We start from the raw sequence: 27,499 nt of genomic DNA, 5'->3' as shown, positions 1-27,499 counted from the left end.
AAAGGGTCTAGGAGTATCGTTGTACTAATATTTCTCTTTACCAGAGATAACTGCTATGGAGAAACAAGATAATGACAGTACCAGACACTGTCCTAGTCAGCTTCTCTGTTTACTCTTGGGTATTCTAGTGTTTTTTTGGAAACAGGTTGACATGTCAGCAATCATCTTTTCTTAGTGAACGAGCCCAGCTTCATTTTATGGAAGATGGTCGTCAGGTACTTTAGAGATAGCAGTTGGGATTGCAGATGATGTGAAGTGCACGGCTTGGAGTGAAAGCATAGAGTTTGGAGTCAAACATACGTGAGTTGAAATCCCAGCTCTAGCACTTGTTTGCTGTGTGATTATTTTTTTTTTTAACAAGTTAACTTCTCTGTCTTAGTTTCCCTATGTAAAATAGGGACAATGATAAGGTTTTTAGGGTTGTTGTGAAGATTAAATTAGATAACAAATGCAAAATGCTTGCCCTTAGTGTAAACTATTGTTATTTTTATTATCATTATTTTTGAAGGTAAAGTAGTATCTCTGTGTATTTCCTTAAGAACAGAATTCACCTGTAGGCCTTTTATTTTCTCCACATTCTTACTGATCCATTTCTTTTTGAATGCCTGGCAATAGAAAGCGGGATCTATTAAAAATATTCCCGCCCTAACCGGTTTGGCTCAATGGATAGAGCGTTGGCCTGCGGACTCAAGGGTTCGATTCCAGTCAAGGGCATATACCTTGGTTGTGGGCACATACCCTGTGGGGAGTGTGCAGGAGGCTGCTGATCGATGTTTCTCTCATCGATGTTTCTCTCTATCCCTCTCCCTTCCTCTCTGTAAAAAAAATCAATAAAATATATTTAAAAAATAAAAATAAATAAATAAATAAAAATATTCCCTCAGCTAGAATTGGATTTCACTATCTTAACTTGTAAATGTGTTCTCATTGCCTTTCTGACCTCTTAGACTTAGCCTAAGTCAAAGGCATAAATTCTACAGTGGCTGTGGGTCTATATAAAATTATTGTGATTTTTTTAGAGTCTTCAAATGGTTTTAATATAATAGGAATTCAAATAAACTTTTGCTAATTGATAGCTGATTTTCCTGGATTTAATCCCATATTTAGAGGCACTAGGCCCTTCTGTCTGAGTAGATTTCTGATATTAGCCCCCTGTGGCTAGCTTTTACAACTCTTTTAGCCACAAACTAACAAACGTCTGATTATTGCAGTGGCACTGTGTTTGATCTGTGACAGAACAGATTTGTATCATGACCAATCCTCTTTGTTAGGGGTAAGTACTCCTTTTAAAAATATATATTTTTATTGATTTCAGAGAGGAAGTGAGAGGGAGAGAGCTATAGAAACATCAATGATGAGAGCGAGTCATTGATTGGCTGCCTTCTGCATGTCCCCCATTGGATTGAGCCGGCAACCTGAACAGTATGTGCTCTGGCCAGAATTTGAACAGTGACTTCCTGATTCATAGGTAGTGCTCAACCACTGAGCCATGCTGGCTGGGCAGGAGTAAGTACTCTTAACAGCAAGAAAAAAATCCCTTGTACCCTTGACCCATGTAATAGAAATAGCTTTATCTGTCATCCTAAGTGTTTTGGGACATTTAAAGTCTAGAGTGAAACTCTCTTATATTATTTTCTGTCACTTCTGATGGCATAGAATCAGAAATTTGTTTTAAAAATTTCATCCTCAAGTATTTTTATACTTGATTGTACTCTATCTCTATTTTCTATGATAAGTTTGAGCTGCCATCTTTGAAGACAATTTTACAAAGAAGTAGAAAAACCACATGTTTGATATAGTTTTAAGTATCTTCATCTTGTAAAAGAGTGAACCAAAGTCATTGAGGCTTCATTTAGTCTCAGGATTCAATTTATTAAAAAAAAGACCTGATTGAAAATCAGGACTCTGGAGTTACCTTGTTGGATCTGCTTTAGGCTGGTGAGATTTTGGGTGAATAACTTCTTACATTACTTTTTCATTACTTTAATAGTAGAAGCAAAATAGTTTCTGCCATATAACAGACCTTAAATAAGTCACTTTATTTTATTTTATTTTTTAATATAGTTTATTGATTTTTTTACAGAGAGGAAGGGAGAGGGATAGAGAGTTAGAAACATCAATGAGAGAGAAACATCTATCAGCTGCCTCCTACACCCCCCCAACTGGGGATGTGCACGCAACCAAGGTACATGCCCTTGACCGGAATCGAACCTGGGACTCTTCAGTCTGCAGGCCAACGCTCTATTACTGAGCCAAACCAGCCAGGGCTAAATAAGTCACTTTAAAAACAAATTCACTGCCCTAACTGGTTTGGCTCAGTGGATAGAGCGTCGACCTGCAGACTGAAGGGTCCCAGGTTTGATTCCGGTCAAGGGCATGTACCTTGGTTGCGTGCACATCCCCGGTGGGGGGGTGTGCAGGAGGTGGCTGATCGATGTTTCTCATCGATGTTTCTAACTCTCTATCCTTCTCCCTCCTCTGTAAAAAATCAATAAAATATATTAAAACAAACAAATTCACTTATCAGCTTGGGTTTCTTATGACAAAAATAGGATGAAATGTCAGTCTTATGTAAAAATACTTTTAAGTTATAAAATTTATACCAATATAAGCTTGAATAGAAGGTTCTTGTTTGTCTTTCCTATTATAGACTCTTCTTTACACATGTTAGTAATTCAGTAACTATTTGCTTCGCTGGTATTTTAAGAGAGTAAAGATGATAGAGTTGAGTTTCTCAAAAGAATACAAAGTAAGGTGATAAATTTATAGTCAACTATAAATTGAAGAATGTTAACATTAATCACAATGTTCAAGGTTATTAACAACAATATCTCTCAGGCTTGAATAGTTTTTTTTCTAAATACAGTGGGGCCGTGACTTATGAGTGTCCCGACTAACGAGTTTTTCGAGATATGAGCCACCTCTCGGCCGATTTTTTGCTTTGAGTTGCGAGCTAAAATTCGGGTTATGAGCCAGCTTCAGATACCCCACTGCTAGTTGGCGCAGCGAATGTCACAGTGAATGCCACAATATTAGCCCAGCATCATGTGTCTCACTCGTTCACTTTTTGATTTGACATACGAGTAATTTGAGTTGCAAGCTCCGTCACGGAACGAATTAAACTCGTAAGTCAAGGCCCCACTGTAGAGTTTTTTCTAAACTGTAAGAAAGGCCAAGTTTAGAATTTTCTGTGTCTGGTATGAGGGTGGAGGGAATCTATCTGATATAATGACATCCTGGTTCCCCCTACTGGGCTTAAATGAAATTGCCTTTTAAAAAATTTCTATTACAGGTGTCTCCCATTTTCTCCCCTTTTTGACCACCTCCACCCAGCTATTGCTTCCTCAGACTTCTGTTTCCTCATCATAGAATGGCCATTCTCTTTAAATCTCAAGAGGAGAGAGAAAGACAAGGCAATCAAATCACATATCAAATTTTACTGTCATGATTGGAGAGACATGTAATTTACTTCCTGCTATAAACCATCACTTATTTTAAATGTTCACTTTAGTAATGATGGAAACATTTTAGAAATCCTTTTGCTACAGATTTTTTCTTAAGAAACTAAACTTACATCTGCCTGTGGCCTCAGATAAAGGACCTCAAAGTTATTAGATAACTGTTTATTGTTTACAATGTTCTAGTCATTATACTACATTCTGGAGTACACATGGATGAACAAGATAGATAAATTTCTTATTCTCAGGAGTTTACAATTCTAGTGATAATTCACCTCGAGCTGTGAGTGCCGGCTGTGCATAAAGTTCTGTGCTGAGTTGCTAGAAAGTGAGGTTGGTTATGTTATGGTGGTATAAATATAGAAACAAATATGATTCTTCACCTCAGAAATTAAAATTTAATGGGAGACTAGACATATGTTCTTTATCTAAATCATTACAGTACAAAGCAAATTATATCCTATATAATAAAAGCCCAGTGACCAAATGGTAGAATGACCAGAACGACCACTCGACCAGTCACTATGACTACCAGGGGGCAGACGCTGAATGTAGGAGCTGCCTCCTGGTGGTCAGTGTGCTCCCACAGTGAGAGCGCCACTCCATTGACTGGGATGAGCGGCACTGCCACAGTGGGCTGATCCCCGCAGGCAACGCCCCCCACCAGTGCGCGAATCCCGTGCACCGCCTCTCTAGTTCTTTAATAAAAGTATAAACTAGGAATGTGAAAGAAGTGATTGGTTCTTTTTAAAAAAATTATTTTAATTAATCAGTTAATTTATTTTTTAAATTTATTTTTTATTGTTGACTAGAGGCCCGGTGCATGAAATTCATGCATGAGGGTGTGTGTGTCCCTCAGCCGAGCCTGCACCCTCTTCAATCTGGGATCCCTTGAGTGAAATCCGACTACCCGTTTAGGCCCGATCAGGATTGGGCCTAAATGGGCAGTCAAACATCCCTCTCACAATCCAGGACTGCTGGCTCCCAACCACTCACCTGCCTGCCTGCCTGATTGCCCCTAACTGCTTCTGCCTGCCAGCCTGATCACCCCTTAACCACTCCCCTGCCAGCCTGATTGACGCCTAACTGCTCCCCTGCCAACCCGATTGCCCCTAACTGCCCTCCCCTGCCGGCCTGGTCACCCCTAACTGCCCTCCCCCTGCCAGCCTTGTCCCTCCCAACTGCCCTCCCCTGCTGGCCTGATTGCCCACAACTGCCCTCCCCTGCTGGCCATCTTGTGTCCACATGGATGCGGCCAGCTTGTGTGTTGGAGTGATGGTCAGTTTGCATATTACCTCTTTATTAGATAGGATAGTATTATAGATATTTCCTGTTCCCCTCCTCCCTTCCCCCCCATCCTCCCAGCCCCTACCCATCACCCAAGTGATTGGTTCTAACTGGGGAGATTCAGAAAAGTATCATTGAATGGGTAACCAAACCAAAATTTCACCTAACCAAAAATTTCAGTCTCTCCTTATTATATCTTTTAGGAGTCAAATGTATTGATCTGAGATTTCTTTCTTTCATTTTTTCCTGATAAACTTGAGGAATAAAATGGTCTAAAGTCAGGCATTGTAAGGAGGGAGGTAAAGTCATGTCTCAAGATCAGGGGGGATGGAAATATTCTCTGTCTGTGCTATCCAAAGTGTTAACCAGTAATCACACTTAGGTATTGAGTACTTAAAATAGGGCTGGTGTGACTGAGGAACTGTATTTTAAATTGTATTTAATATTTATTAGTTTGTAAATATATTTTATTGATTTTTTACAGAGAGGAAGGGAGAGGGATAGAGAGTTAGAAACATCAATGAGAGAGAAACATAGACCAGCTGCCTCCTGCACACCCCCTACTGGGGATGTGCCCGCAACCAGGGTACATGCCCTTGACAAGAATCGAACCCGGGACTTTTCAGTCTGCAGGCTGACGCTCTATCCACTAAGCCAAACCAGTTAGGGCTAATATTTATTAGTTTAAATTTGAATAGTCATGTGTCTAGTTACCTACTGTATTGGACAATGCAGGTCTGGATAATACATGATATTTTGGTTACTCACTGAAAATATGGAGACCTGGCATTTTATGTAGTGAGCTTGTTCAGGATCTTGTACCTGAGCTATTGTGTTGTTCAGCCAAATTCTTGCCACTAAACTACTTTCTAACACTGAGACTATGCCCCTTATCTATGTGACTTACTGACATCCATTGTCTTCTCTGTTGTTATTATTTTTAAAATATGTTTTTATTGATTTCAGCGAGGAAGGGAGAGGGAGAGAGAGATAGAAACATCAATGTTTAGAGAGAACCACCGATCGGCTGCCTTTTGCATGCCCCCTACTGGGGTTCGAGCCTGCAACTTGGGCATGTGTCCTTGACTGGAATAGAAGCCAAGACCTTTCAGCCCACAGGCCGACGCTCTATCCACTGAGTCAAACCAGCTAAGGCGTCTTCTGTTATTATTTATTTATTTATGTATGTATGTATTTATTTATTTATTTTTCTGCAAAAAGCTTTATTGTTTCATTTGGTCCAATGCATGGGAGAGGGCTTCAGGGTGATTAAAAGAATGACTAGTAGTTTTGGGAAGAGGCTCAAGTACCAAGGGAATGCAGAGGGGCCTCTGAAAGGCCTCTGGTCTCCAAAGTCTCATAGTCCTGCTTGAGGGTGAGCCTTTTGAAGAGATATTCACCCAACCCAGCCTGAGGGCCAGTTAGCCTGTGGATGTTAGTCAGGTGGTTGCCCATCTTCTTGATCGGTTTCACCTCATCCAGGAAGTGGTTCACCAGAAAGTCACAGAGATGAGGGTCTGCATGGGTAGAACCCAGGGCATGCAGCTCCAAAAGGGCCTGGTTCAGGTTCTTCTCCAAGGGCAGGGCAGTTTCCATGATGTCCTGAGTTTTGCTCCATTCATCTTGGGAAGGTTTCAGCATGTCCTGAAAGAGAATGCGGCCACCACGCTTGTTTTGCAACTTAAAGAGATGCTCAGTGCCCTCACGTTTCTTCTCCACCAACTTGCGGAAGAAGTGGCCCATGCCCTCGAGAGCCACATCATTACTGTCGAAATAGTAGCCCAGAGAGAGGTAGTTATAGGAGGCCTCACAGATGCAGGTCAGGTGATTGACTGCAGCCTCCACCTCAGTGGAATAATTCTGACAAATTTGAGAGCTCATGGTTATTCGGCAACAAGGAGTTAAGGTAGAACTGGTGTGTTGGTTGGTCCCGGAGGTGATTCTAAAGGTGGTAACTGGATAAGACACAGGAGGGTGGTCGAAGGTGTTCCTGGCTCTGTTCCATCCAAACACTGTTGAAGCAGGAGACAGATCCAGGACTGCTCAGGGCACTGACTTCTCTGTTATTTATTTATTTTTTATTTTATTATTATTATTTTTTTTTAAATACATTTTTATTGATTTCAGAGAGGAAGGGAGAGGGAGAGAGAGATGGAAACATCAATGATGAGAGAGAATTATTGACTGGCTGCCTCCTGCATGCTCCCTACTGGGGATTGAGCCCGCAACTCAGGCATGTGCCCTTGACCGGAATCAAACCTGGGACCTTTTTTCAGTCCACAGGCCGACACTCTATCCACAGAGCCAAACCGGCTAGGATGTCTCTGTTATTTTTCAAAACAACTTTCCTGTTAGTTTTTTCCTCTTTTAAAATGGAATTTATTGGGGTGCCATTGGTTAGTAAAATTTTATAGGTTTCAGGTATAAAATTCTATAATACATCAGAATATTATAGTGTGTGTTCACCATCCCAAGTCAAGTCTCTGTCCATCACTTTTCCCCACCTTTACCTCCCCCACCCCCAATTTCTTCTGGTAATCACCTAATGTCTGCATTTATGAGTTTTTCTTGCTAAATTTCTTCACCCTTTTCATCCAGCCCCCCTAGACACAGACAACAGTATGGTGATTACCAGAGGGAAAGGGGTGGGGTGGGGGTAGTAAATGGTAAAGGCTGTCATATATATAGTGATGGAAGATGATATGACTTTGGGTGGTGGGCACACAATGCAATATACAGTTCATGTATCATAGAGGTGTACACTTCAAACCTATATAATCTTATTAACCAATGTCACCCCAGTAAACTTAATAAAAAATATAAATTGAAAACCTTATGGAATTTTCAATAAAAAAATAAAATAGAAAAAGATTCTATGATTTTTTTTTTATTGTTGACAGTATTAAAGATGTCCCCCATCCCCCACCCCCCTGTCCTTCCCCACCCAGGCTTTCTCTACACTATTGTTTGTGTCCATGGTCTATGCATATATGTTCTTTGGTTAATCTCTTATCATCATCCCTTTTACTTCCCTCCCCTCTGAATTCTGTCATTCTGTTTCATACACTCATGATTCTGGACCTATTTTGTGCATAAAAGTGGACCAGTTAGGTGAGAGGAATTGGATAATACTGTGGTTCCTCTGCAAAGGATAAAATAAGGCCCTGGTTAGTGTGGTTGAGCTTAGTTGGCTTAGTTTGTTGAGCGTCAATCCATGCATGGAGAGGTCACCATTCAAATTCCTGGTCAGGGCACGTGCCCGGGTTTCCGGCTTGATCCCCAGTAGGGAGTGTGCAGGAGGCAGGCAGTCAATGTTTCTGGCAGGTCTCTCTCTCTTTCCCTCTCCATTCTTCTCTCTCTAAAATCAATAAAAACTTCTTTTTTAAAAAGGAAGCTGGCCCCTGCCAGTGTGGCTCATGGTTGAGCATTGACCTATGAACGAGGAGGTCACAGTTTGATTCCCGGTCAGAGCACATGCCTGGGTTGCTGGCTCAATCCCGAGGAGGGGACATACAGAAGGCAGCCAATCAATGATTCTCTCTTACTGATGTTTCTCTCCTTCTCCCTTCCTCTCTGATATCAATAAAAATATAGTCCTAGTCAGTTTTGCTCAGTGGATAGAGCATTGGCCTGTGGATCGAAGGGTGCTAGGTTAGATTCCGGTCAGGGGTACGTACCTCGGTTGCAGGTTCCTCCTCAGGCTGGGGCCCTGATCAGGATGCATGCAGAAGGCAACCAATCGATGTGTTTCTCTCACATTAATATTTCTCTCTGTCTTTCCCTCTCTCTTCTGCTCTTTTTAAAAATCAATGGAAAAACATCCTCTGGTGAGGATTAAAAAATTAAAAAATATATATTTAAAAAAAAAGCTGAGGCATGTTTTAGGTAGGCTGGATAGAATTCCCATATTTTACATGGTATAGATACTAGATAGTAAGTTACTAATAGAATAGTAGGTAGAACTCCTATAATAGAAAATAATGGAATAAATCAAAGGAAATCAGAGTGGGGCAGTTATGATGGGTTGTTCTGCTTTTTTACCTAGATATTCTACATTTCTTCATTTCTCTACACCGTCAATTACGTCTGGTATCTGTACAAAGAACTAAGGATGAAACACACCCAGAGTGGACAGAGCACATTTTCCTTGGTAAGTTTTATTCAAAGTTAATAGTTAAGAACAGTATGCTAAAACAAACCCATGTATCCTTGATCAATATTGTAAACACTCAGCACAGACTAGGTGAATTAATTGAGATTAATAAAAGGAAAACATGTTCTCACTGAGTTTCTATCCTGTTAACATGATTTCGTCATATCTCATACCACAAAAAAAAAAAAGAAAGACTCATTATGGGAAACATTATGCACAGTACTGCCATTCCTGCCTAGTTCTATTCAGTAAAAGAAATAATCCTGGCTCTATGCCAGTACATCATTGTTGCTAAAGATCTTGGCGAAGAGTCAGGGAAAGTGTTCAGCTTGGAAACCTGGGATTTGAACTATAGGTATGGAAAGGGCGAGTGTTCTGCTCTGCTGTATTTTTTCAGTATGAGTAGATAAAAAATATTGGTTTGCAGAAGAGCAGGGGAATTAATGTATGGTAATCAGAAAATAAGATTAACCCAGGGAGAAGTTAGTTGTCTTTCCCCCTTTGGTTCACAGAGTTTTGGCATTGTCTAGCATTATAATTATTCACTAAGTCAGTACATCTGGACTCTTTGTGTGCATGTATGTATTTTACATATCATATAATTCACCTATTTTAAATATACAATTCAATGGTTTTTAAAGTAAACTTATCAAGTTGTATAGTCATCATCATATGACAGTTTCAGAATATTTTCTTCACCCCAATAAAATCTTCCATGCCCATTTACTGTTAATCCCCTTCCCACCTTCTGCACTAGACAAGCACTAATCTACTTTCTGTCTATAGATTGTCCTTTTCTGGACATTTTATATAGATGGAATCATACAGTATATAATTTCTTTTGTCTGTTTTATTTAATTTAGCATAATGCTTTTGAAGTTTATCCATTATAGTATTATATAAGTAATTCATTACTTTTTATTGGTGAATAGTATTACATTGTATAGTATATTTTCTTTCTTATTTCTGACTCTTTTAGTATATCACTAAGTGATCTTGGCAGAATACATTTTTATGATATGAGCAATTTTCATTTATTTAAATGTCTTTATATGTTTTATAAACTATAAAACACTAATAAAAGAAAAAGAAGCAAATTAACCGTACTTCTACGATGCCCACCAGCCCATCAGAAGTGAGTATGCAAATTAACCCAACAAGGATGGCGGGTTAATTTGCATACGCAGGCACCTAGCGGCTGTGTCGTACCAATGGCGACAATGCTGGCGTTCCACACCACCCCAGCCGCTCTGGGCCTCTGGGCAGTGTGGGAAGGTGGAGGAACGAAGCAGAAAGGCAGCTCTGGGCCTCTGGGCAGTGTGGGAAGGTGGAAAGGTGGCTCCAGACCTGGACTAAGGCAGAAAGGCAGCTCCGGCCAGAGTGAAGGTGGTGCCGGCAGCCAGGGAAAGGAAGGCCCATTCTTGCACAATCTTCGTGCATTGGGCCTCTAGTTATACATATTTTTCAAAATATTTTTATCGATTTCAGAGAGGAGAGGAGAGGAGAGGGAGAAGGAGATAGAAACATCATTGATGAGAGAGAATCATTGATTGCCTGCCTGCTGCACACCCCTTACTGAGGATTGTGCCCACAACCCAAGCATGTGACCTGACTGGGAATCAAACTGGTGACCTCTTGGTGCGTGGGTCAAGGCTCAACCACTGAGCTACACCAGCCGGGCAGAACAAACTAATTTTTGAAGAAAAGGGAGAGAGAGAGACGAAGATTAACTGTCATATATGGTATTCTATTGCTTTATAGTCATACAAATGCACATATTGTGCTTTTCTTTATGTAACACATGCTATAACACTAATATTCCAAGAAGATAAACTTTAGCCAAAAAATTTAACTCCACTGTCTATTATTCTGTCATTTTAGCTTTATTCCTAAAGCCTTGACAGGTTTTTTTTTTTCATGTTTGAGTTCTCTTTTAAATACCCTAGCAAGACTTATGTCCTAAACTTTTACTAATAAACTTTTTTATCAGAGATTCATTGATATCCAGTTAAGAATAAGAATTAAACACAGGCTAGCCACCTGCTGGATAGAGGATATAATAAAAAGAGAAAAAGGGACATGAGTGGGAGAAGTCACCAAAGACTAATTTTACTTATTTCCCATTTTACCTAAAGTCAGCAATTTCTATCCAACTTGAAATAATTTGCTATTCTTGATTCAAAGTTCTTAAGGCAAGTCAGTTAGTCATCTCTGGTTATTAATTAATTGCTCACTTAATGCTTATTGATCCCTAACAATGCCATCCCATATGGTCTCTACCGTAAAATAGAAAAAAACAACAACACTTGTTTTCTCTTCTGTTATCTCTTTAAGGTGTTATGTTCAATATCTTTCGCCATAAATTCCTACTGGGTAGGGACCATTCTTCTGTAGTTTGTTTTACAGTGTCTAACACAACTGGAGATTTTTGAAATGTTCTTTCTTCTAGAATCTAACAAGTCTTGAAGGGCTTATAATCCAAAGGGTTTATTTGACCTTGCCCTTATTATACTAACCCTGGCCTGTTATACTTTCTGCTGGTCATCTCTCTTAAATTTATTTTTTATTATCTTTATTAATTTTTTTAAATCCTCACCCGAGGCTATTTTTCCATTGATTTTTAGAGAGAATGGAAGAGAGAGGGAAAGACAGAGAAATATTGATGTGAGAGAAACACATCAATTGGTTGCCTCCTGCACTAGCCCCAACCAGGGCCCGGGCTGGAGAGGAGCCTGCAACCGAGGTATATCCCCTTGACTGGAGTCAAAATCGGGACTCTTCAGCCCACAGGCCAACGCTCTATCCACTGAGCCAAATCAGCTAGGTTCTGCTGGTCATCTTTTTTTTTTTTTTTTTAATATATTTTATTGATTTTTTACAGAGAAGAAGGGAGAGGGACAGAGAGTAAGAAACATCGATGAGAGAGATCGATCAGCTGCCTCCTGCACACCCCCCACCGGGGATGTGCCCACAACCAAGGTACATGCCCTTGACCGGAATCGAACCCGGGACCCTTGCGTCCGCAGGCCGACGCTCTATCCACTGAGCCAAACCGGTTCGGCTGCTGGTCATCTTATACATAGACTTTCACTCCATTCATAAGGAGTGAAAATCCCACACCTCCCTGGATATAAAAGAAGAGGATTGAACTGTTATTAGAAGATGGAACATTGTGTAATTTAACATTTGCCTTTTTTTAAAGAGAATTTGTTCTGGTAGTCAAATCTTATATTAAGCTACTTCCTACAGGTTCTTTTTGTGACTATTGTACTATTTAGAATATAGTAACACAGATAAAATTCTCTTATCTCCTATGCTAAGGAACTATTTCACTGAATTTTATAGCAAATATTTCTTAACGAAGCAAGCTGACTCTTGGGAATTTTTATTCTGTCAAGTGACACATAATAACCTGGTATTTATTATAACATGATTGGCAATATCCTAAGACATTGCTCACATTTATCCTTTTCATAGGTTATAGATAATACTTGTCAAGTTGGTCAGATAGCCATCATTTCGTCAAGGTAAGATATTTTGCTTTCTCTCCTAGCAAGGTGTGGACTCTCATTATTCTGGGGTCTAGGTGGGAGAAAATAGGAGAACAATGTCCTTTATATCTATTGAGTCTGTCATGCCTATGTCCTCTTGGAGCCTTACTGAGTAGGAAGCAACAAATATGTGATCTTTGGTTCCATTTTCTCAAATAGGCAAACAGTTTGAAGTTACAGATTTGGGTTTTAGCCTCAATTCTGCCATCATGTCTAAGTGCCTGTCAGGTATTTTCCTTTAAGTCTTTGGACTTTTAATTCCTTTCTACATCTCTTAAAGACTTATAATAGGGGCTTTCAAGATCTCATCTACCTTTATAACATTGGGTGAGATTCTTAAAATTATTAAGCCCAGAAGGGGTCTGGATTTCATTGAAGTGGTCATTACAGAGTTGGTTTTAGATTTTGTAACTTTTACTCTTGGATCTTTTCCTCTGGATAATAATTGGTTATTTAAAGGTCTATTTTAGAAAAGCTCCCAGGAAAGGACATATGAGAATGAAGTTATTTCTGGTCACCATGGAAAGTGAAACAGACTGAGCAAGCAGAGAGCTCCTTGTAAAATATTTCCTTTCATTTTGACTCACTTGGATTTTATCAGATCACACAACTCCCAGAGACTCTTTATGAAACTCTGTTAGTGTTCATATCCCTAAGTATAAAATGCATTCCTCACTTCTCTTCCCCAGGTATTGAAAAAGACAGTATAGTTAAGGTTTTTGAACGATTTTTCTTAGAGAATTTAAATGTGTATGTATTAGTGGAGAGTGGTGGGATGATAGAGGAGGGAAAAGAACAGGATAATATTTTGCAAATGGAAGAGGGCATAAAACAGTCTGAATATTAGGGTGATAAGTTTTTTTTTCCTCCTAGCCTGATACCTCTACTATTGATGATACCTGTATTCTGTCTGGGCAATGCCAGTGAATGTTTCCGAAACTTTAGCCAGAACAACAGGTAAGTAAGGACCAAATCTATCATTTTCATGGTCGTCTACACATACTTTGTTCTATAAATGGAGATAGAAGAGGACTTTCTACATACATTCTGGCTAAGGTGTTGTATTTAAATGAACTATATGAATAATGAGAATAATGTGCAGTCAAGGCTGTAAATACATACATAGAATATAACAAGGTGACTAGAAAATAATGTGTCTATGAGAAGGAACAAAGTGTTAGCAAAATGATAAGTAAAATTTTATACTCATGAACTTTTGTTGCACTAATAGGTATCTCTATAGTTTTATATCTGTAGCAGTGCTCTTGTCCATTGATTCTCTTCCTAGGTGTATCCTGATGCACTCACCACCATCAGCCATGGCTGAACTCCTGCCTTCTGCCAACACATCAGTCTGTAGAACACTTTATTTTTATGGGCTCATCATTTTCCTGGCCAGCTTTCTTCTCAGCCTCTTCACCATTGTGGTATGGTGCCACCTTATCTGCCTTTATGGAAAGAAGTGGGGATAGGGAGGGATTGGGTAGTACTCCAAGGCCTGGGAAAGATGAGGTGGAGAATTACTTTTGATAGTCCCAGACAACAAAGTGGCTAGGTGATATTGACAATTTAATTATTACCTTAGTTTTTTGGACTTCCCAAGATCAAATGATGAGTGGGAAAAAGAACCTGTATTCATTCTGTAGGAATTATCCTCATTCTAGAAGTAATATGTGTTCTGTGGATCCCCATGGAGGATCAGAGCAGAAAACTACAATGTGTCAAGTATATCCTTTATATAAAATGACTAGAGGCCCAGTGCACAAAATTTGTGCACTTGGGTCAGGGTTGGGAGGGGGGTCCTTCAGCCTGGCCTGCGTCCTCTTGCAGTCCAGGAGCCCAACTGATGGCTTAGGCCCACTCCTGCCTAAGCCATCAGTTGGACATCCTTAGTGCTGCCATGGAGGTGGGAGAGGCTCCCGCCACCACTGCTGCGCTCACCAGCCATGAGCCCAGCTTCTGGATGAGCAGTGCTCCCCTTGTGGTCAGTGTGCATCATGGCGACTGGTTATTCCACCGTTTGGTCAATTTGCATATTAGCCTTTTATTATATAGGACTAGGGGCCCAGTGCATGAATTTGTGCAACTTTAAAGGAACTGTAGGCCATGAGGCTGCCATGGGCACAGGGGCAGGTTCAGCCCATCCTCTGCGCCCCTACCCAGCCCCTCCTGCCGCAACCTCCAGTCCCCTGTCTGCCAGCAGCCCCGTTCCCGCTGCTGCTGTTCCCACACGCTGACAGCGCAGAGCGATTGGGGCTGGAACCAGGAGCAGGTACAAGCGAGGCCGGTGCCATCAGTGGATGTGAGCAGTGGTTGCTGCCCGATTGCCCCTCAGGAGCAGGGGGAGGTGGAGAAGCCCTCAGGGGTGATCAGGACTGGTGCCAGGCGCTGGCAGCGGGTGCGAGCGGGGCCGTTGCTGGCAGCAGGTGTGAGAGGCAGCTGCCAGCTCTGATTGCTCCTTAGGAGCAGGGGGAGGTGGAGAAGCCCTGAGGGGCAATTGGAGCCAGCAGCTGCCGCTCGCACCCCCTTACGGTGCCGAGAGATAGGGGCCGGTGTCAGGCACTAGCAGTGGGTGGAAGTGGCAGCTCCGGCGCCAACTGTGGGTGCTAGTGCTGGGTGGCATCGCAGAGCATGGAAGCTAAGAATTTTTAGCAACCACCAGAGGCTCACCCCAATGACAGTGACTGGCGCCCTGCCTTGGCCTGGTGCCCCCTCTCACCTGCTCCACCATCCCACAATGGCCAATGCCCACCATGTTTCACACTCTGCCGTCTGCTGCTGATGCCTGCTATGTTCCGCGCATGCCCCTTGGTAGTCAGTGCATGTCATAGTGACTGGTTGTTCAGTTGTTTGGTTGTTCTGCTGTTCAGTCTATTTGCATATTAGAGTTTTATACTAGTATATATAGATACTTTGGAATGTGTGGGGTGAGCTTTGGTTTAATTTTCAAAATAATGAAAGAGTTTTCTTTTCTCAATTCTTTATTGGCTATAAATTTGTGATTATGATATGTCTAACTGGGTTAAGGTGCTAAGTGACTCAGGCAGTTATTAAATACTCACCCGACATCATCAGAATTATGTACAATTAAAATAATCAGCTATGGGACAATACATTATAATAATAAGAGCATAATATGCTAATTAGACCGAAGGTCCTTCCAGATGAAGCCGAGGCTGTGAGGGAAGCCAGGGTTCCTGGTGCCTGCCGACGGCTGGAGGAAAGCCCAGGTCCTGGGTGTCAGAGGGAAGCTGGTGCCAGCAGCCGGGGGAAGGAAGGCCTACTCTTGCACGAATTTCATGCATCGGGCCTCTAGTTCATATATAACTGCCTAGTACAAAATCAGTAAGCAAGCAATATGCCTTCTGATTTGCCATATCTATTTTTCAGTATCATTTTCTCCTCTCTTTATATGTTAGTTCAGGGATTACAGACTATCTACCTGCAGACCAAATTTATCCCCCAAATATGTTTTGTTTCCTAGTACAGGTAGTACACATGAACCAAATATAATTGTGGAGAATTTCCTTTGATAATTCAAATATAAGTTATGGAGATAACTTAGCTCAAATCAGCAAGTGTGTAAAGATTGCACAATGACTAATTTACATTAAAATGGCTTTAATGGTTTATATTTAGAACTGATTGACAAGAGAGACAGGTAGCCTGGCACCGTGGGGATTCCTGTTTCCTTCTTCAGAATAACCCAGGCTTCAGTGGGCATTCAGAATTATCATTCTGATTCCTTTTTTAAAAATATATTTGTATTGATTTCAGAGAGGAATGTGAGAGGGAAAGAGAGATAGAAACATGAAAGAGAATCATTAATTGGCTGCTTCTTGCATGCCCCACACTGGGGATCGAACCCACAACCCAGGTATGTGCCCTAACCAGGAATCGAACCATGACCTCCGGGTTCATAGGTCAATGTTCAACCAGCTGGGCGCATTCTGATTCTTTTTTAAACAACAGATGATTAACTGCTTCTACTAGCCATAAATATTCTCAAATAAGTTCAAGCCTCCTTTTGATTCCTATTTCTGTGGGGAAAAAAGAAACTTAAATGGCCAAACCTTTAGTTAATTGGTTGTTAATTTAGAGTATGGATCTGGATTATTAGGGAAAAGTTTCAAATTTGGTCAAAGTTGTTACCAAGATTATTACATAATTCACTCCACACAAAAATCATGTTGGACTTCTGAACTGATTTATAGTTCTTTCAATTAGCTAAAGGGCAAGAAAAGACCCCTGCCCCTTTTTTTTTTGCTTACAATTGAGAATTTAAGCTCAGTCACAGTGCTAAAATATTTATTTTAAGGATATTAAGTATAGAGTACTTTAACTTCTAATAAAGGGTTTTTAAAGAGGGTTTGGTTAGATTTTTTTTTTTTTTAATCCTCACCTGAGGATATTTTTCCATTGATTTTTAGGGAAAGGGAAAGACAGAGAGAAATATTGGATGTGAGAGAATTGATTGGTTGCCTCCTGCACACACCCTGACCAGGCCTGAGCCAGGAAGGAGCCAGCAACCAAGGTATGTGCCCTAGACCAGAACCGAGCCTAGGAACCTTTGATCTCTAGGCCAATGCTCTATCCACTGAGCCAAACTGGCTAGGGCATAGATCTTACTAGTAATTTTATTTCTCATGCATATTATGATCAGTCTCAGTGAGAAAATATCCTGAGCATTATTGTTAAGGTTCGTGTTTTGAACACGGTAACCACAAGTTTGGCTAATATCTGTCTATTTCCCTAGCCAAGCAAAAGTTCATTCTGAAGATAATTTTCTATCAGAAAAAGCCTGGTTTCAGATAGTAAAGACAGAGGAATGGGCTTTTTCTGCTATTAGATCCTAAGAGAACGTTCCTTCTAAAATTATAGGAGGATAGACCTGGAAAGTTACTAAGTCTTGGGCAAACTATTCACTGCTGTACCCCTGTCTAGGTCTTACTCATCCAAGCCCAGACTCTGTATAAGAAGTTTGTGAAATCAACTGGCTTTTTGGGAAGTGAACAGTGGGCAGCGATTCACATCGTAGAGCAGCGAGTACGCTTCTACCCAGTGGCCTTCTTGTGCTGCTGGGGCCCAGGTGGGTATCTTACTGGAAAGAGCTGGGCAATGAAGAGGGCATTATGGGGTTCTGATCAAGCAAAGAGGTCTCACCAAGAAGGATTACTGCAAATTCCTGTCCAGCTTGTAAAATTTAAGTTGTTCCCACTCATATTTCCCAGTTTTTCCCAACCTCCTTAAATTCTTCTTATGTTTTGCAAGTTAAGATAATTAGACATGTGATGCAACCTGATATGAGAGGAAATGTCCTGACAGAACTCAGAGATACTAATACCTGTCCATCCTGCTACATAAAGTTGTAGCAAGGATCAGATTGGATAATGTTTATGAAAGAGCTTGATAAACTCGAAAATGTTAAAAAGTGTGACTGTCTTCCTGTAGTATGTCTTACCACCATTGCTGCACTAATAATCTGTAAAGTTTAATCACTGAGGAATAAACATTGGAGACCCAAGGCCCAGTGGTTTACATAATTGCTTAATCTTACTGCTGGTTTTCATTCTGTCGGTAGCTTCCATTTTCTAAAAATGCTTAAGCATGTATACTGAAGAATTTTATGCTCAGGTAGCCAGTGCTGATAAGATTTATACTTTGTGTTTTCATAGCTGTCATTTTGATGATCATAAAGCTGATTGAGCCACAGGACACCAAGCTTCACATGGCCCTCTATGTACTTCAGGTAACATCTTCAACATCTAGCATCGATATTCTCATGCCCTCTTTTCCTGTTCTCTTATACTGCCATACATCTCTAAGCAAAAATTTTTCCCCTCAGGGTATTTCTACATTGCAAAAGAGAAATTATATTTAGTTACGAAGAATGTGAAATTTTCCTCACAGATGTGGTAGATACTTTGTGAAAGTGCTCCCATGCATTTCAGAGCATATTTATGTGTGGTCAACTTCACCTTATTGATGTATGTTTAAGGGATGAGTAACAAAAAAGCAAATGTTCTTATGAAGCACTAATAATGACATGATTCTCTCCCATTCAGAGTGAATTGAATGGGATAAATGAGCTATTCTAGGTGAACAGGGAGACAGTAATAAAGAAATGGGACAATTCTCTTTCTTCTTCCTTTATCAAATTTAAGAAGACTTTTGGAGCTGACTAAGCTGATAGGGAAGTTTTCTCAATCCTGACCTGGGAAATGGGGCATTAAGGAGGGGCACTGAAATCACTTCATTGTCCTTATGTAAACACTAAAAAATATGACCAACTCTCTTTTAATCATTCATGACAAGGTACAGTGTAAAGAGTGAGTTCAGGAGAGGTAGAAAATATTAAAAACTGATGCCAGATCTTGAGGTATGGGTTAGAAGAAATATAACAATTCTTTATAAATAAGGGGACTGGGAACTAGTCCCTGGATCTCTGAAAACCTGAAGGATGGGCTCCATCACCCCTTCATCTCCTCCAGGCTCTAACAGCATCATCCCAGGGTCTGCTCAACTGTGGAGTATATGGATGGACACAGTACAAGTTCTTTCAACTAAAGCAAGAAACTCGGCGTGATGCAGACACCCAGACACCATTATTATGCTCACAGAAGAGATTCTATAGCAGGGGCCTAGATCCATTGGACTCTACCCTTGCTTTTGCTACCAGCACCTCTACTACTCTTTGAAACTAGTACTGGGATACAGGAACTGCAGTTATTCCATACTAAAGGATTGGGAAAAGTGTTGGGGAACATCTTTAGTCTTTTGGAAATTAAAGGGAATATAGTACTACGGTTTAGTAGCCATTCTAGGTGAATTGGGCAGGATCTTTTTATTATTTTCAGATTCACTAGTGATTCTTAAAGTCTTTGTTCAAGGAGATGAAGCCACTTTTCATCTAAGAGAAGGACTTATTACCTTGGTGAATATTAGACTTGTCTAAGTCTTTTCTTAGAAAAATTAATTATAGTTTATTATTTATACATGCCACTTCCAGGTTCTCTATTCCATGGTTTCAAGTGAAGTAGGGTGGCATGCAACAGTTTTCTCAGCTGTCATTGCTATGTCTGCCTCTGAGGTTGGACAAAGAAAGTTTCTGTTCTTTGAAGAGGTTTGGAAACTCAGAATAAGCAAGGACAACTATCAAAAAAGTGACAGTGAGATACTCAGATGCACCATAGTCTAGTCTCATATGTTCAGTGCCATTCTAAGTCTTGGGACCATCCTACTCTAAAAAATTAGGGCCAGTCTTTTGAAGTTACAGGGAATAATAAGATTTAAGAGAAATCATGACTAGAGGAAACTCTAGGAATCAAAAACTCTAAAATGTCCTTTACAAGCAGAAGTCCTAAGAAGGTTTAATAGTGCTGAAAATTGAATTAGGTTTAACCATTTGAACTTGCCATTTTTGTAGGTGAAAATGGTCTAATATCAATTTTACATGGTTCAACTTAACAGAGCTAAATATGTTTATAGAATAAATGAATAAATGAATGAATGACTAGTAAGTAGAATTTGAACCTTTGGGGGGCAAAAAGATTCCTAGACTAGAGCCTCATTTATGGGTTGGAATATCTAATCTGTTTCTTCTTGAATCACATAACAAATAATGTTTGATCTTTCTAGTTAGGTTATGAACAAGTCCAATCTGAGGCTTGTTCTATGATGCCAAAACAAAGGGAAAAGCCAGGTGCACAAAACTGGAATGATAAAATATTTGGAACTCATAATCATATGATTCTCACCTGATAAATTCCTTGGTCTGTCCAATGCAAAATCCTTAAGATTAAAGAAAATCGACATGGGAGGTTACAATGGGGGATTTGATAGGGTACTCTGAAAAGGAAGTTCCAGAGAGTTTTCCAAAGGAGCTCTCCATAGAAATTTTAGGGAGCTCAATAATAGCTCTTTAGATTTTAGGCCATGAGTTTCAGCCTTACTATGGAGGATAACATGTCCTTGTTCTGTCAACATTACATCTTGAGTCTTCTCATTGCCCCAAAGCTCTGGAGAGCTGATTTCTGGGTAGCACAGAACAAGAAAGACTGCCTCATCCAGGGAGCTACTTTACCTTTTTTTAATTTGAAAACTAACAAGCATTTGGGATATAGAAAGACAGATGGAAGCAAGAAAGTATTCCCATCTCCATAGACCTTGAGGAACACCAGAACTAAGGAGTCAATTCCTTAAAACATCCTTTTAATATTACTTCATATGTGGATTAATTATCAGAAAGATGGCAATTACCAAATATTTGTCAGATTTGTTCATTTTGCTTCTGCAAGATGAATCTTTTGCATTGACACTGGTCTTAAATCTTCTATGGATGTAGGCAAACAAAAGAATAGTGGAAATGAGAAGTAATAAAAGGCTAAGAAAGACCTAGGTTAGGCTGATCAGTATTTTGTCCTACTGAGAGTCAGAGGGGACACATGAACCTGGGCCACTATTTAAACTGTACCCCATAACCCTTGAATTCATAAGGCACTTAGACATAGACACAGTGGCGGTTTTTAAAATTATTGCAAATACCCCTCCCATGACACGAGGTCAGGTTGCAGTCATAGTGAAATATAGTGGTATCTTAGCAGGTTTGATTTATACAGATCTTCTGTGGTGTCAGGGCCAGCCTGACAGGTTGAGCCGGGCTGAGGTAGGGAGGTGGGAATTGAGAAAAGAAAGAAAGACAGGAAAGTGGGATCAGGAAGACTGCAGCTCAATCGAGGAACTGCAGCAAGTTTATTAACCACACAATGCTATTTATACACAAGACACTGAATAGGAGGTCTGTCAAGAGGAATGTATTCTTTGTTCCTCTTAATCTCTAAGGGAGGGATAGAGCAGAAGGACAAATTCTCGGTACAGCAAATCTCAGTAAATAGTTACAGACTTCTTGGTAAGCCATGAAAGGCTGTTCTCATTCTACAGAGGTTGCTCTCATTCTGATAACCGCCATCCAAACAAGTCTGGGAAAACTGTGGGTAAGGGTCCCAGCCTTGCTAGCCTCTTCAGGTGCAAGGACCTTGTTAGCTTACACCTGGTCTCCAACACTGTGGACCACCTAGGCTACCATCCTTCAACAACTTCTCATTAGCCCTGTCCGTGGCTTAAAAAAAACACCTCTTTGCACTCCAACACCATGTGACTTGCATGAGGAACTGAATGTTTGATGTTTTTCAATGTATGGGAACTTTTAGATGTTTTCACATAGCAGCCTACCACATTTTATATCACACTTGCGGAGGACCTTAAAAATCCCTTTAGATTTACTGCCACAGTTTCTAGACCTGTCCTGTCTCTCTTGGTATTCATGTGATAATACTAACTTTCATGAGCAACCTCGGTGCCCTTTCCAGAGATTTTTAACACACTGATTCTCTAGGCTTTGCCACCAGCCCTGATAACAATAACCTTGTTATTTGCCAGGAGCGCCATCTTGCTTGTAGGTATTTATCTGCACTATGTCTGCACCTTGCTTGTAGGAATTTGTCTGTAATGGAGGTACCATTACAGTATTCTTGGAGCTCTGAACGGCAAGGTGTAGTTGCCTTTAGAAGTCAGTAGTTCTTGCAGCAGGATCCAAATGTACAAACTGAACCCTTCAGCCAGCATGAGGGCAGACAACAGTGATTCTTTTGATAATCAAGGACACTGCCATAATCACATTCTTCTTCTTTTTCCACTCTTTTATTCCCACTATATGAGTTTCCAAAGGAACTTTGGAACTAAGATTTATGAAATAGGCAGTCCCTTCTGTGCTTATGTAACAGCTGGTGGAAGTAGTGGAAGCTGTTACATAAACCTAAAAAATGCAGTTGCTGAGGCCCATATTTACAGTAATAAGTTTATGTATAAAATGTCTGGCCATGACATTTGCAGGCCACATGATCATGCTTCATTCTCAAGTTGTGGCTACGCTCGTGAGCCATGAGAGTTGCGTAATGTGGCATATCTTCATGAGAGAAAGATTCAAAACTTGTTGCATTCTAAGTAGTGCAGATATCTCTGAGAAATGAATGGCCTTGGTACTTCCCAAGACTTTGGCCAATAATCATCATCATGCTTCAGTCTTTTCAAAATATGCTAGTCTCTCCAGAAATGAAAAATTTGAAGTACTCCCTGAACAGTCAGGGAGGTGTTCATTAGGTTTTTCTCTGTCCATATGTCTACTCTAATAAATACTGCTTTCACATTTAGCTCCTTCATGTACCTGTTGACCAGGGCATGGGTATCCGTTATATCCTATTGTCTTGGTAACACTATTCTTTTGAATCGCTTATTGTCAGCAACAATGACTTTTTAACATATTTGGGAAATGTCCACATTTGGGTATAGTATCTGAGGAGGGTTCTATTCTGCTCTGAAATTGTGAAGTGGTTAAGAGCTCATCCTTTTTATCTTCACAAGACCTGATTTTAAAGATAGTCTATAAATCATATGCTCAAAATTCTTTGAAGTATAGGCTAGATGCGAAAGAATGCCATGTAAAGTCAAGATTCCCTTTAGCCCTGAACAAGTGCCGAGAGTTGCAAGAGAATCCAGATCACCCTCTGAATACCCAGTCATCCTGAATAAAAGGCATGTCCAAGACCAGTTTCCTAGTTTGAAGTGTATTAATAGGGAGGTTCTTGACAAATAATCCTTTATTTTGCTTCAAATTAATAATATACCATTTTTATTGTATGAGCAGATAGGTCATAGGCCACATCTGCTTTTTCTTCCAATTGTCTGAACATCATTAGATTCCTAGGGATGAGTATCTACTAATAAAGATGCATCCCTTGAAGTATAGTTACTATTAGCAATAAGATGACATGTAGTTTAATATGGGAATGGCCCATTCTCAAGCATCCTACCTGGGAAGTTCTGAAAGAAAAATCAGTTCAAATCTTATCCCTGACCATTTGATTTCATAGAAGAAAGGGCAAGGAGGGAGGCAAAGTAAATAATTTGGATTATCATTGTCATGGCCCAAGTGAAATAGCTAGTGATCCCATACCTCTGTCTCTCATTTGCATTCCCTGGAACCCAAATCTTTGTCTGAGACACAGTCGTTTGCCCAGACCTCAAAGCTATGCCAGTTTGGACAGTGTTATATTTCTCCCCAGTAGAATAACTAACGCTGCCAGAAATTGGAAGGCATGCATACTAGAAGCACAGTTGCTCCCATCCCTGAGTATTATATGATGACAACTGCCGTTTGACTGTTTCTCTTCCTATTCCTGTTGTCGCTCTTCCTTTAGGAGTGTCCTTACTTTGCAACCTCCTGCAAAGAACAAGGTTTGGTGTTCCTTAGCTGTGCTCCTGCTATCTTTATAAAGGGGGTATACCAAGGAGAGGAAAATTTCAGAGGTCTAACCAGTACTGTGACCCAGAATCAAGCCCTTACAAAAGAAAAAACTACATAACTACCTTCCCTCAGTCCCTGTTCTCCTGGAACAGCTTTCTCCTGTCATGTTACTCTTTTGAGTCATTGAAGCTAAAGGTTCCAGAGCAGGGTTTTGTGGATCTTTGGGTAAGTCATAGACCTCTGCTGTCCAATGGCTTTGCACCATTTCCTACTCTGCCGTACAGCCCATTTCAAACCTCTGATCCTTTTTCCTTTTTTCTCTGTTGTTCACAATATATATACTTATTTGCTCAATAGAATATATGTAAATTATTTTTAGAATAACTAACCCTGCCTCTGTAAAAAGCAAATATATGAACTAGAGAACAATGTTTGTGTTCAGTAATTTTTATCTTTAGCCTTCCAGTATGAGGTCAAAATAATTTTCTTCAAAATTATTTAGGTTAGTATTTTTCCATCTAGAACTATTCAGTGTGGTTATATTATTCATTTTTATTTTAGTAGGGCTCATATATTACTGCTTGTATTTCCTGTTGGTTTGTCAAATGTTATAGTACTAAAAGTCAGTACTATAGAAAAAAATGTACTCCAAGTATACCTCCTTGAGTCTTTAACCTGTCCCCATGTCCTCATTCTTTCCATCCAGATTCTACTCACCAATCTCAATAGTATTTAGTTTATTTTTTAAAATTTCTTTCTGCAAATTAGCAGATGCATGTATATTTTCTTTTATCCCTTCTTATGTAAATATAGCGTGACATTTTACACTTTCCTTTTTAAACTTACATATACATCTTATAAATCACTCCATATAAGTTTATAGAGATCTTTTTCATTCTTCTTTATTAGCTGCATAGTACTCCATTTTGTGGATATACCTTAATTTTTTCAATCATTCTCTTGTGTATGTGCTTTTAGTTGTTTACATTGTTTTGAAATTATACACATGCATCAACAAATAATCCTAGAAATGGGAAGGTAGTGCTAACTGTATTTGTAACTTTGCTTGATATTGCCAACCCCCTTTCAGAAGGGTTTTGCCAGTTTGCATTCTCACTAGCAATGCATTAGTGTCTGTTTCTGCACAGTCTAAGCAACAAAATATGTTGCTATGCCACACATTGTAATTTTCACCAAACTGATCGGTGACAAATGGCATCTCAGTGTTAATTTGTATTTTTCAAATCTGAATGAATTTGAACATGTTTTAATATGTTTAAGGGCCATTTTTATATTTTTACTTTTGATCAAATAGGAGTTTAGTATTTATTAGTATTTGTGCACCTGACTAGAGGCCTGGTGCACAAATTTGTGCACGGGTGGGGTCTGGCCGGTCTGCCCCAATCGGGATGATTGGGCTGGGCCAGTCGGGGAGAGGGGCCGTGGGAGGTTGGCTGGCCAGCTCCATCCCCCATTGGGATGAGGGGTGATCGGGGACTGGACTGGCCAGGGGGAGGAGCCATGGGCAGTTGGCCGGCCGGCCCTACCCCTGGTCAAACTCCCAGTCGAACTCCCGGTTGAGGGGACAATTTGCATATTAGCCTTTTATTAATACTATAGTGATTTTAGTTTGTTTTCCTGTAACAATTGATTGGGGAAAGAGTGTTTTCAGGGAGGAAAAATTGATACACAAGAATCCTGGAATTGGACAGAATGTTTATGAATAGAGCTCTTCCTTTTGGTTTTTCTACCAGTAAACTTCTAGTGCCTGAACATTTATATGTTTTTAAATAATTGTCTGTTCATGTCTTTTCTTCTTTTTCTATCAAACTTTTGGTATTTTCTTTCCTCAGCTTCCCCTTCCCTCAGCTTCATTGGGGAATAATTCACAAATAAAATATATGTATTTAAAGTGTACAATCTGATAATTTGATATATGTGTATATTGTGAAATATTTATTGTGAATATAAATTTTCCAAAAGGCAAGGAAATACAATAGTTAAAGTAATTTTGGAAAAGAATAATGTGGGAGGAACCACTCTATTCAATTTTAAGGCTGTGGTATTGGTGATGAGACACATAGATCAATGAAACAGAATTGAGGAACCAGAAATAGAGAATGCATGCATGTATGGCCAATGGCTTTTTTACAAAAGGGCAAAAATTTGGGTGGAGAAAAGATAGTCTTTTTAACCAATGGTATTAGAAAGTTTGGTGTATATAGTAAAAAAAAAAACACCTCAACCTAAACTCCACACTTCATACAAAAATCATCTCAAAATAGATCATAAATTTAACTGTAAAATATAAAACTATGAAACTCTTTTAGAAGAAAACATAGAACATATTTTAAAAGCTAAGACTTGGTAAAAAATTCTTAAACATGACACCAAAAACATGATCCATAAAAGAAAACTCCATAAATTGGATTGCATCAAAAGTAAAAATCCTTGCTTTGTGAATGACTTTGTTAAAAGGATGAAAAGACAAGCTATGGAGGGGGAGAAAATATTTGCAATCCACTTATCTGATTTAAAAAAATTATTCTTAGAATACATAAAGAACTCTTACTACTCACCAATATCAAAGCAAATAATCCAGTTAGAAAATGATCATAAAGAGACATTTCGCTGAAGAGGATATATAAAAGTTATATAACTATGTGAAAAGATGCTCTGTTTATAACACTGTCCAAAATGTGAATGGGAGATACCAGCAGAGAAGCCACTTCTTATGTGTGATTTTCATGGGTACATTGGCTGGTAACTCCAGGCCCACACTCTTCTCTGGATGGCCTGGACATATTGGTATCCTAAATTTTTTTTTTTTTTAAATATGGAACGCTTCACGAATTTGCATGTCGTCCTTGCGCAGGGGCCATGCTAATCTTCTCTGTATCGTTCCAATTTTAGTATATGTGCTGCCGAAGTGAGCACGGTATCCTAAAATTATGCCAGTTAAAGACTAGGTATCCCAAAAGTCTCCTCTGTATTAGAAAATGACTTACATGTGTCCAGTGCCCACTTCTGTTCGTTCATTCTCATATGCCCAGGTTCAAGAGTAGATGAACTAGAATTGTTGAATGAATAAGTGACTCCCAGATAAGGATCTATCTCATAGTATTTAACTCCTTTTCTCCCCAATAGACTCTAGAAGTAGAACATTTTCCATAATAGTACATAAGGTGCCTATTTATGGGAAGTGTTATGGAAGACTCATCTTCCCATTGCAAAGTAATCTCTTGGAGCCATGATCTATATATATAAAAGTCTAATATGCTAAGTGTCCAACTGAGCGGTTGACTGACTGGTCGCTATGACGTGAACTGACCATCACAGGACAGATGCTGACTGGTAGGTTAGCTTGCTGCTGGGGTCCGGCCGATCAGGACTGAGTGAAATGGGGCCAGACACTCCCTGGAGCCTGCCTGCGGTCCCTCCTATGATCCCTCCCCGGCCACCAGCCTCAATTGGCCCTGATCAGCCCTGATCGCCGGCCAGGCGGAGGGACCCCACCCATGCACGAATTCATGCACTGGGCCTCTAGTACATATATAATGGGAGGGGGTGTAATAAAGGAGCTCAAAAAGGTTGACAGCTTTATGTCCAGAAGCAGGGTGAAAATTACTTTTAAAGTTGTTCAGCACTTTGATTGATGAAGGAAAATAATTGATTTTTTTTTCTTCTTCAAGAAAACACTGCAGTCCTGGCTGGGTGGCTTGGTTAGTGGAACATCATCCTATGTACC

The 27,499-nt window shown here is 39.9% G+C and overlaps 2 protein-coding genes and 1 non-coding gene across 5 annotated transcripts in view; 1 reads left to right on the top strand and 2 right to left on the bottom strand.

Annotated features, from left to right (window-relative positions):
• Window positions 1-21,333, top strand: part of NAA25 (N-alpha-acetyltransferase 25, NatB auxiliary subunit) — a 115,025-nt gene extending 93,692 nt beyond the window's left edge. For all 3 annotated transcript variants that reach the window (XM_036354353.1, XM_036354358.1, XM_036354357.1), the window contains 7 exons: window positions 8,791-8,895; window positions 12,376-12,425; window positions 13,323-13,406; window positions 13,738-13,876; window positions 17,394-17,538; window positions 18,125-18,198; window positions 18,941-21,333. In XM_036354353.1, coding sequence (XP_036210246.1) covers window positions 8,791-8,895; window positions 12,376-12,425; window positions 13,323-13,406; window positions 13,738-13,876; window positions 17,394-17,538; window positions 18,125-18,198; window positions 18,941-19,147 — 804 coding nt within the window. In that variant the 3' untranslated portion in view covers window positions 19,148-21,333. The remainder of the gene's footprint in view (window positions 1-8,790; window positions 8,896-12,375; window positions 12,426-13,322; window positions 13,407-13,737; window positions 13,877-17,393; window positions 17,539-18,124; window positions 18,199-18,940) is intronic.
• LOC118678556 (ferritin light chain-like) lies at window positions 6,048-6,626 on the bottom strand. The gene has a single exon (XM_036354381.1). It carries the CDS (start codon window positions 6,624-6,626, stop codon window positions 6,048-6,050), a length of 579 nt encoding a protein of 192 aa, XP_036210274.1.
• Window positions 21,334-26,581: 5,248 nt separating the features above from the next.
• LOC118678663 lies at window positions 26,582-26,688 on the bottom strand. Its single transcript, XR_004974959.1, has one exon. It is a non-coding gene; the product is annotated as a U6 spliceosomal RNA (small nuclear RNA).
• Window positions 26,689-27,499: the final 811 nt, after the last annotated feature.

This window comes from Myotis myotis, unplaced genomic scaffold (assembly GCF_014108235.1).
Source record: "Myotis myotis isolate mMyoMyo1 unplaced genomic scaffold, mMyoMyo1.p scaffold_m19_p_20, whole genome shotgun sequence".
Classification (NCBI taxonomy): Eukaryota; Metazoa; Chordata; class Mammalia; order Chiroptera; family Vespertilionidae; genus Myotis; species Myotis myotis.
The sequence above is the reverse complement of the archived record's forward strand: the minus strand, read 5'-3'. Positions and strand labels throughout refer to the sequence as shown.

Excerpts from the sequence above, each read along its gene's own strand:
- LOC118678556 (XM_036354381.1), bottom strand. The coding sequence starts at position 6,626 with ATGAGCTCTCAAATTTGTCAGAATTATTCCACTGAGGTGGAGGCTGCA.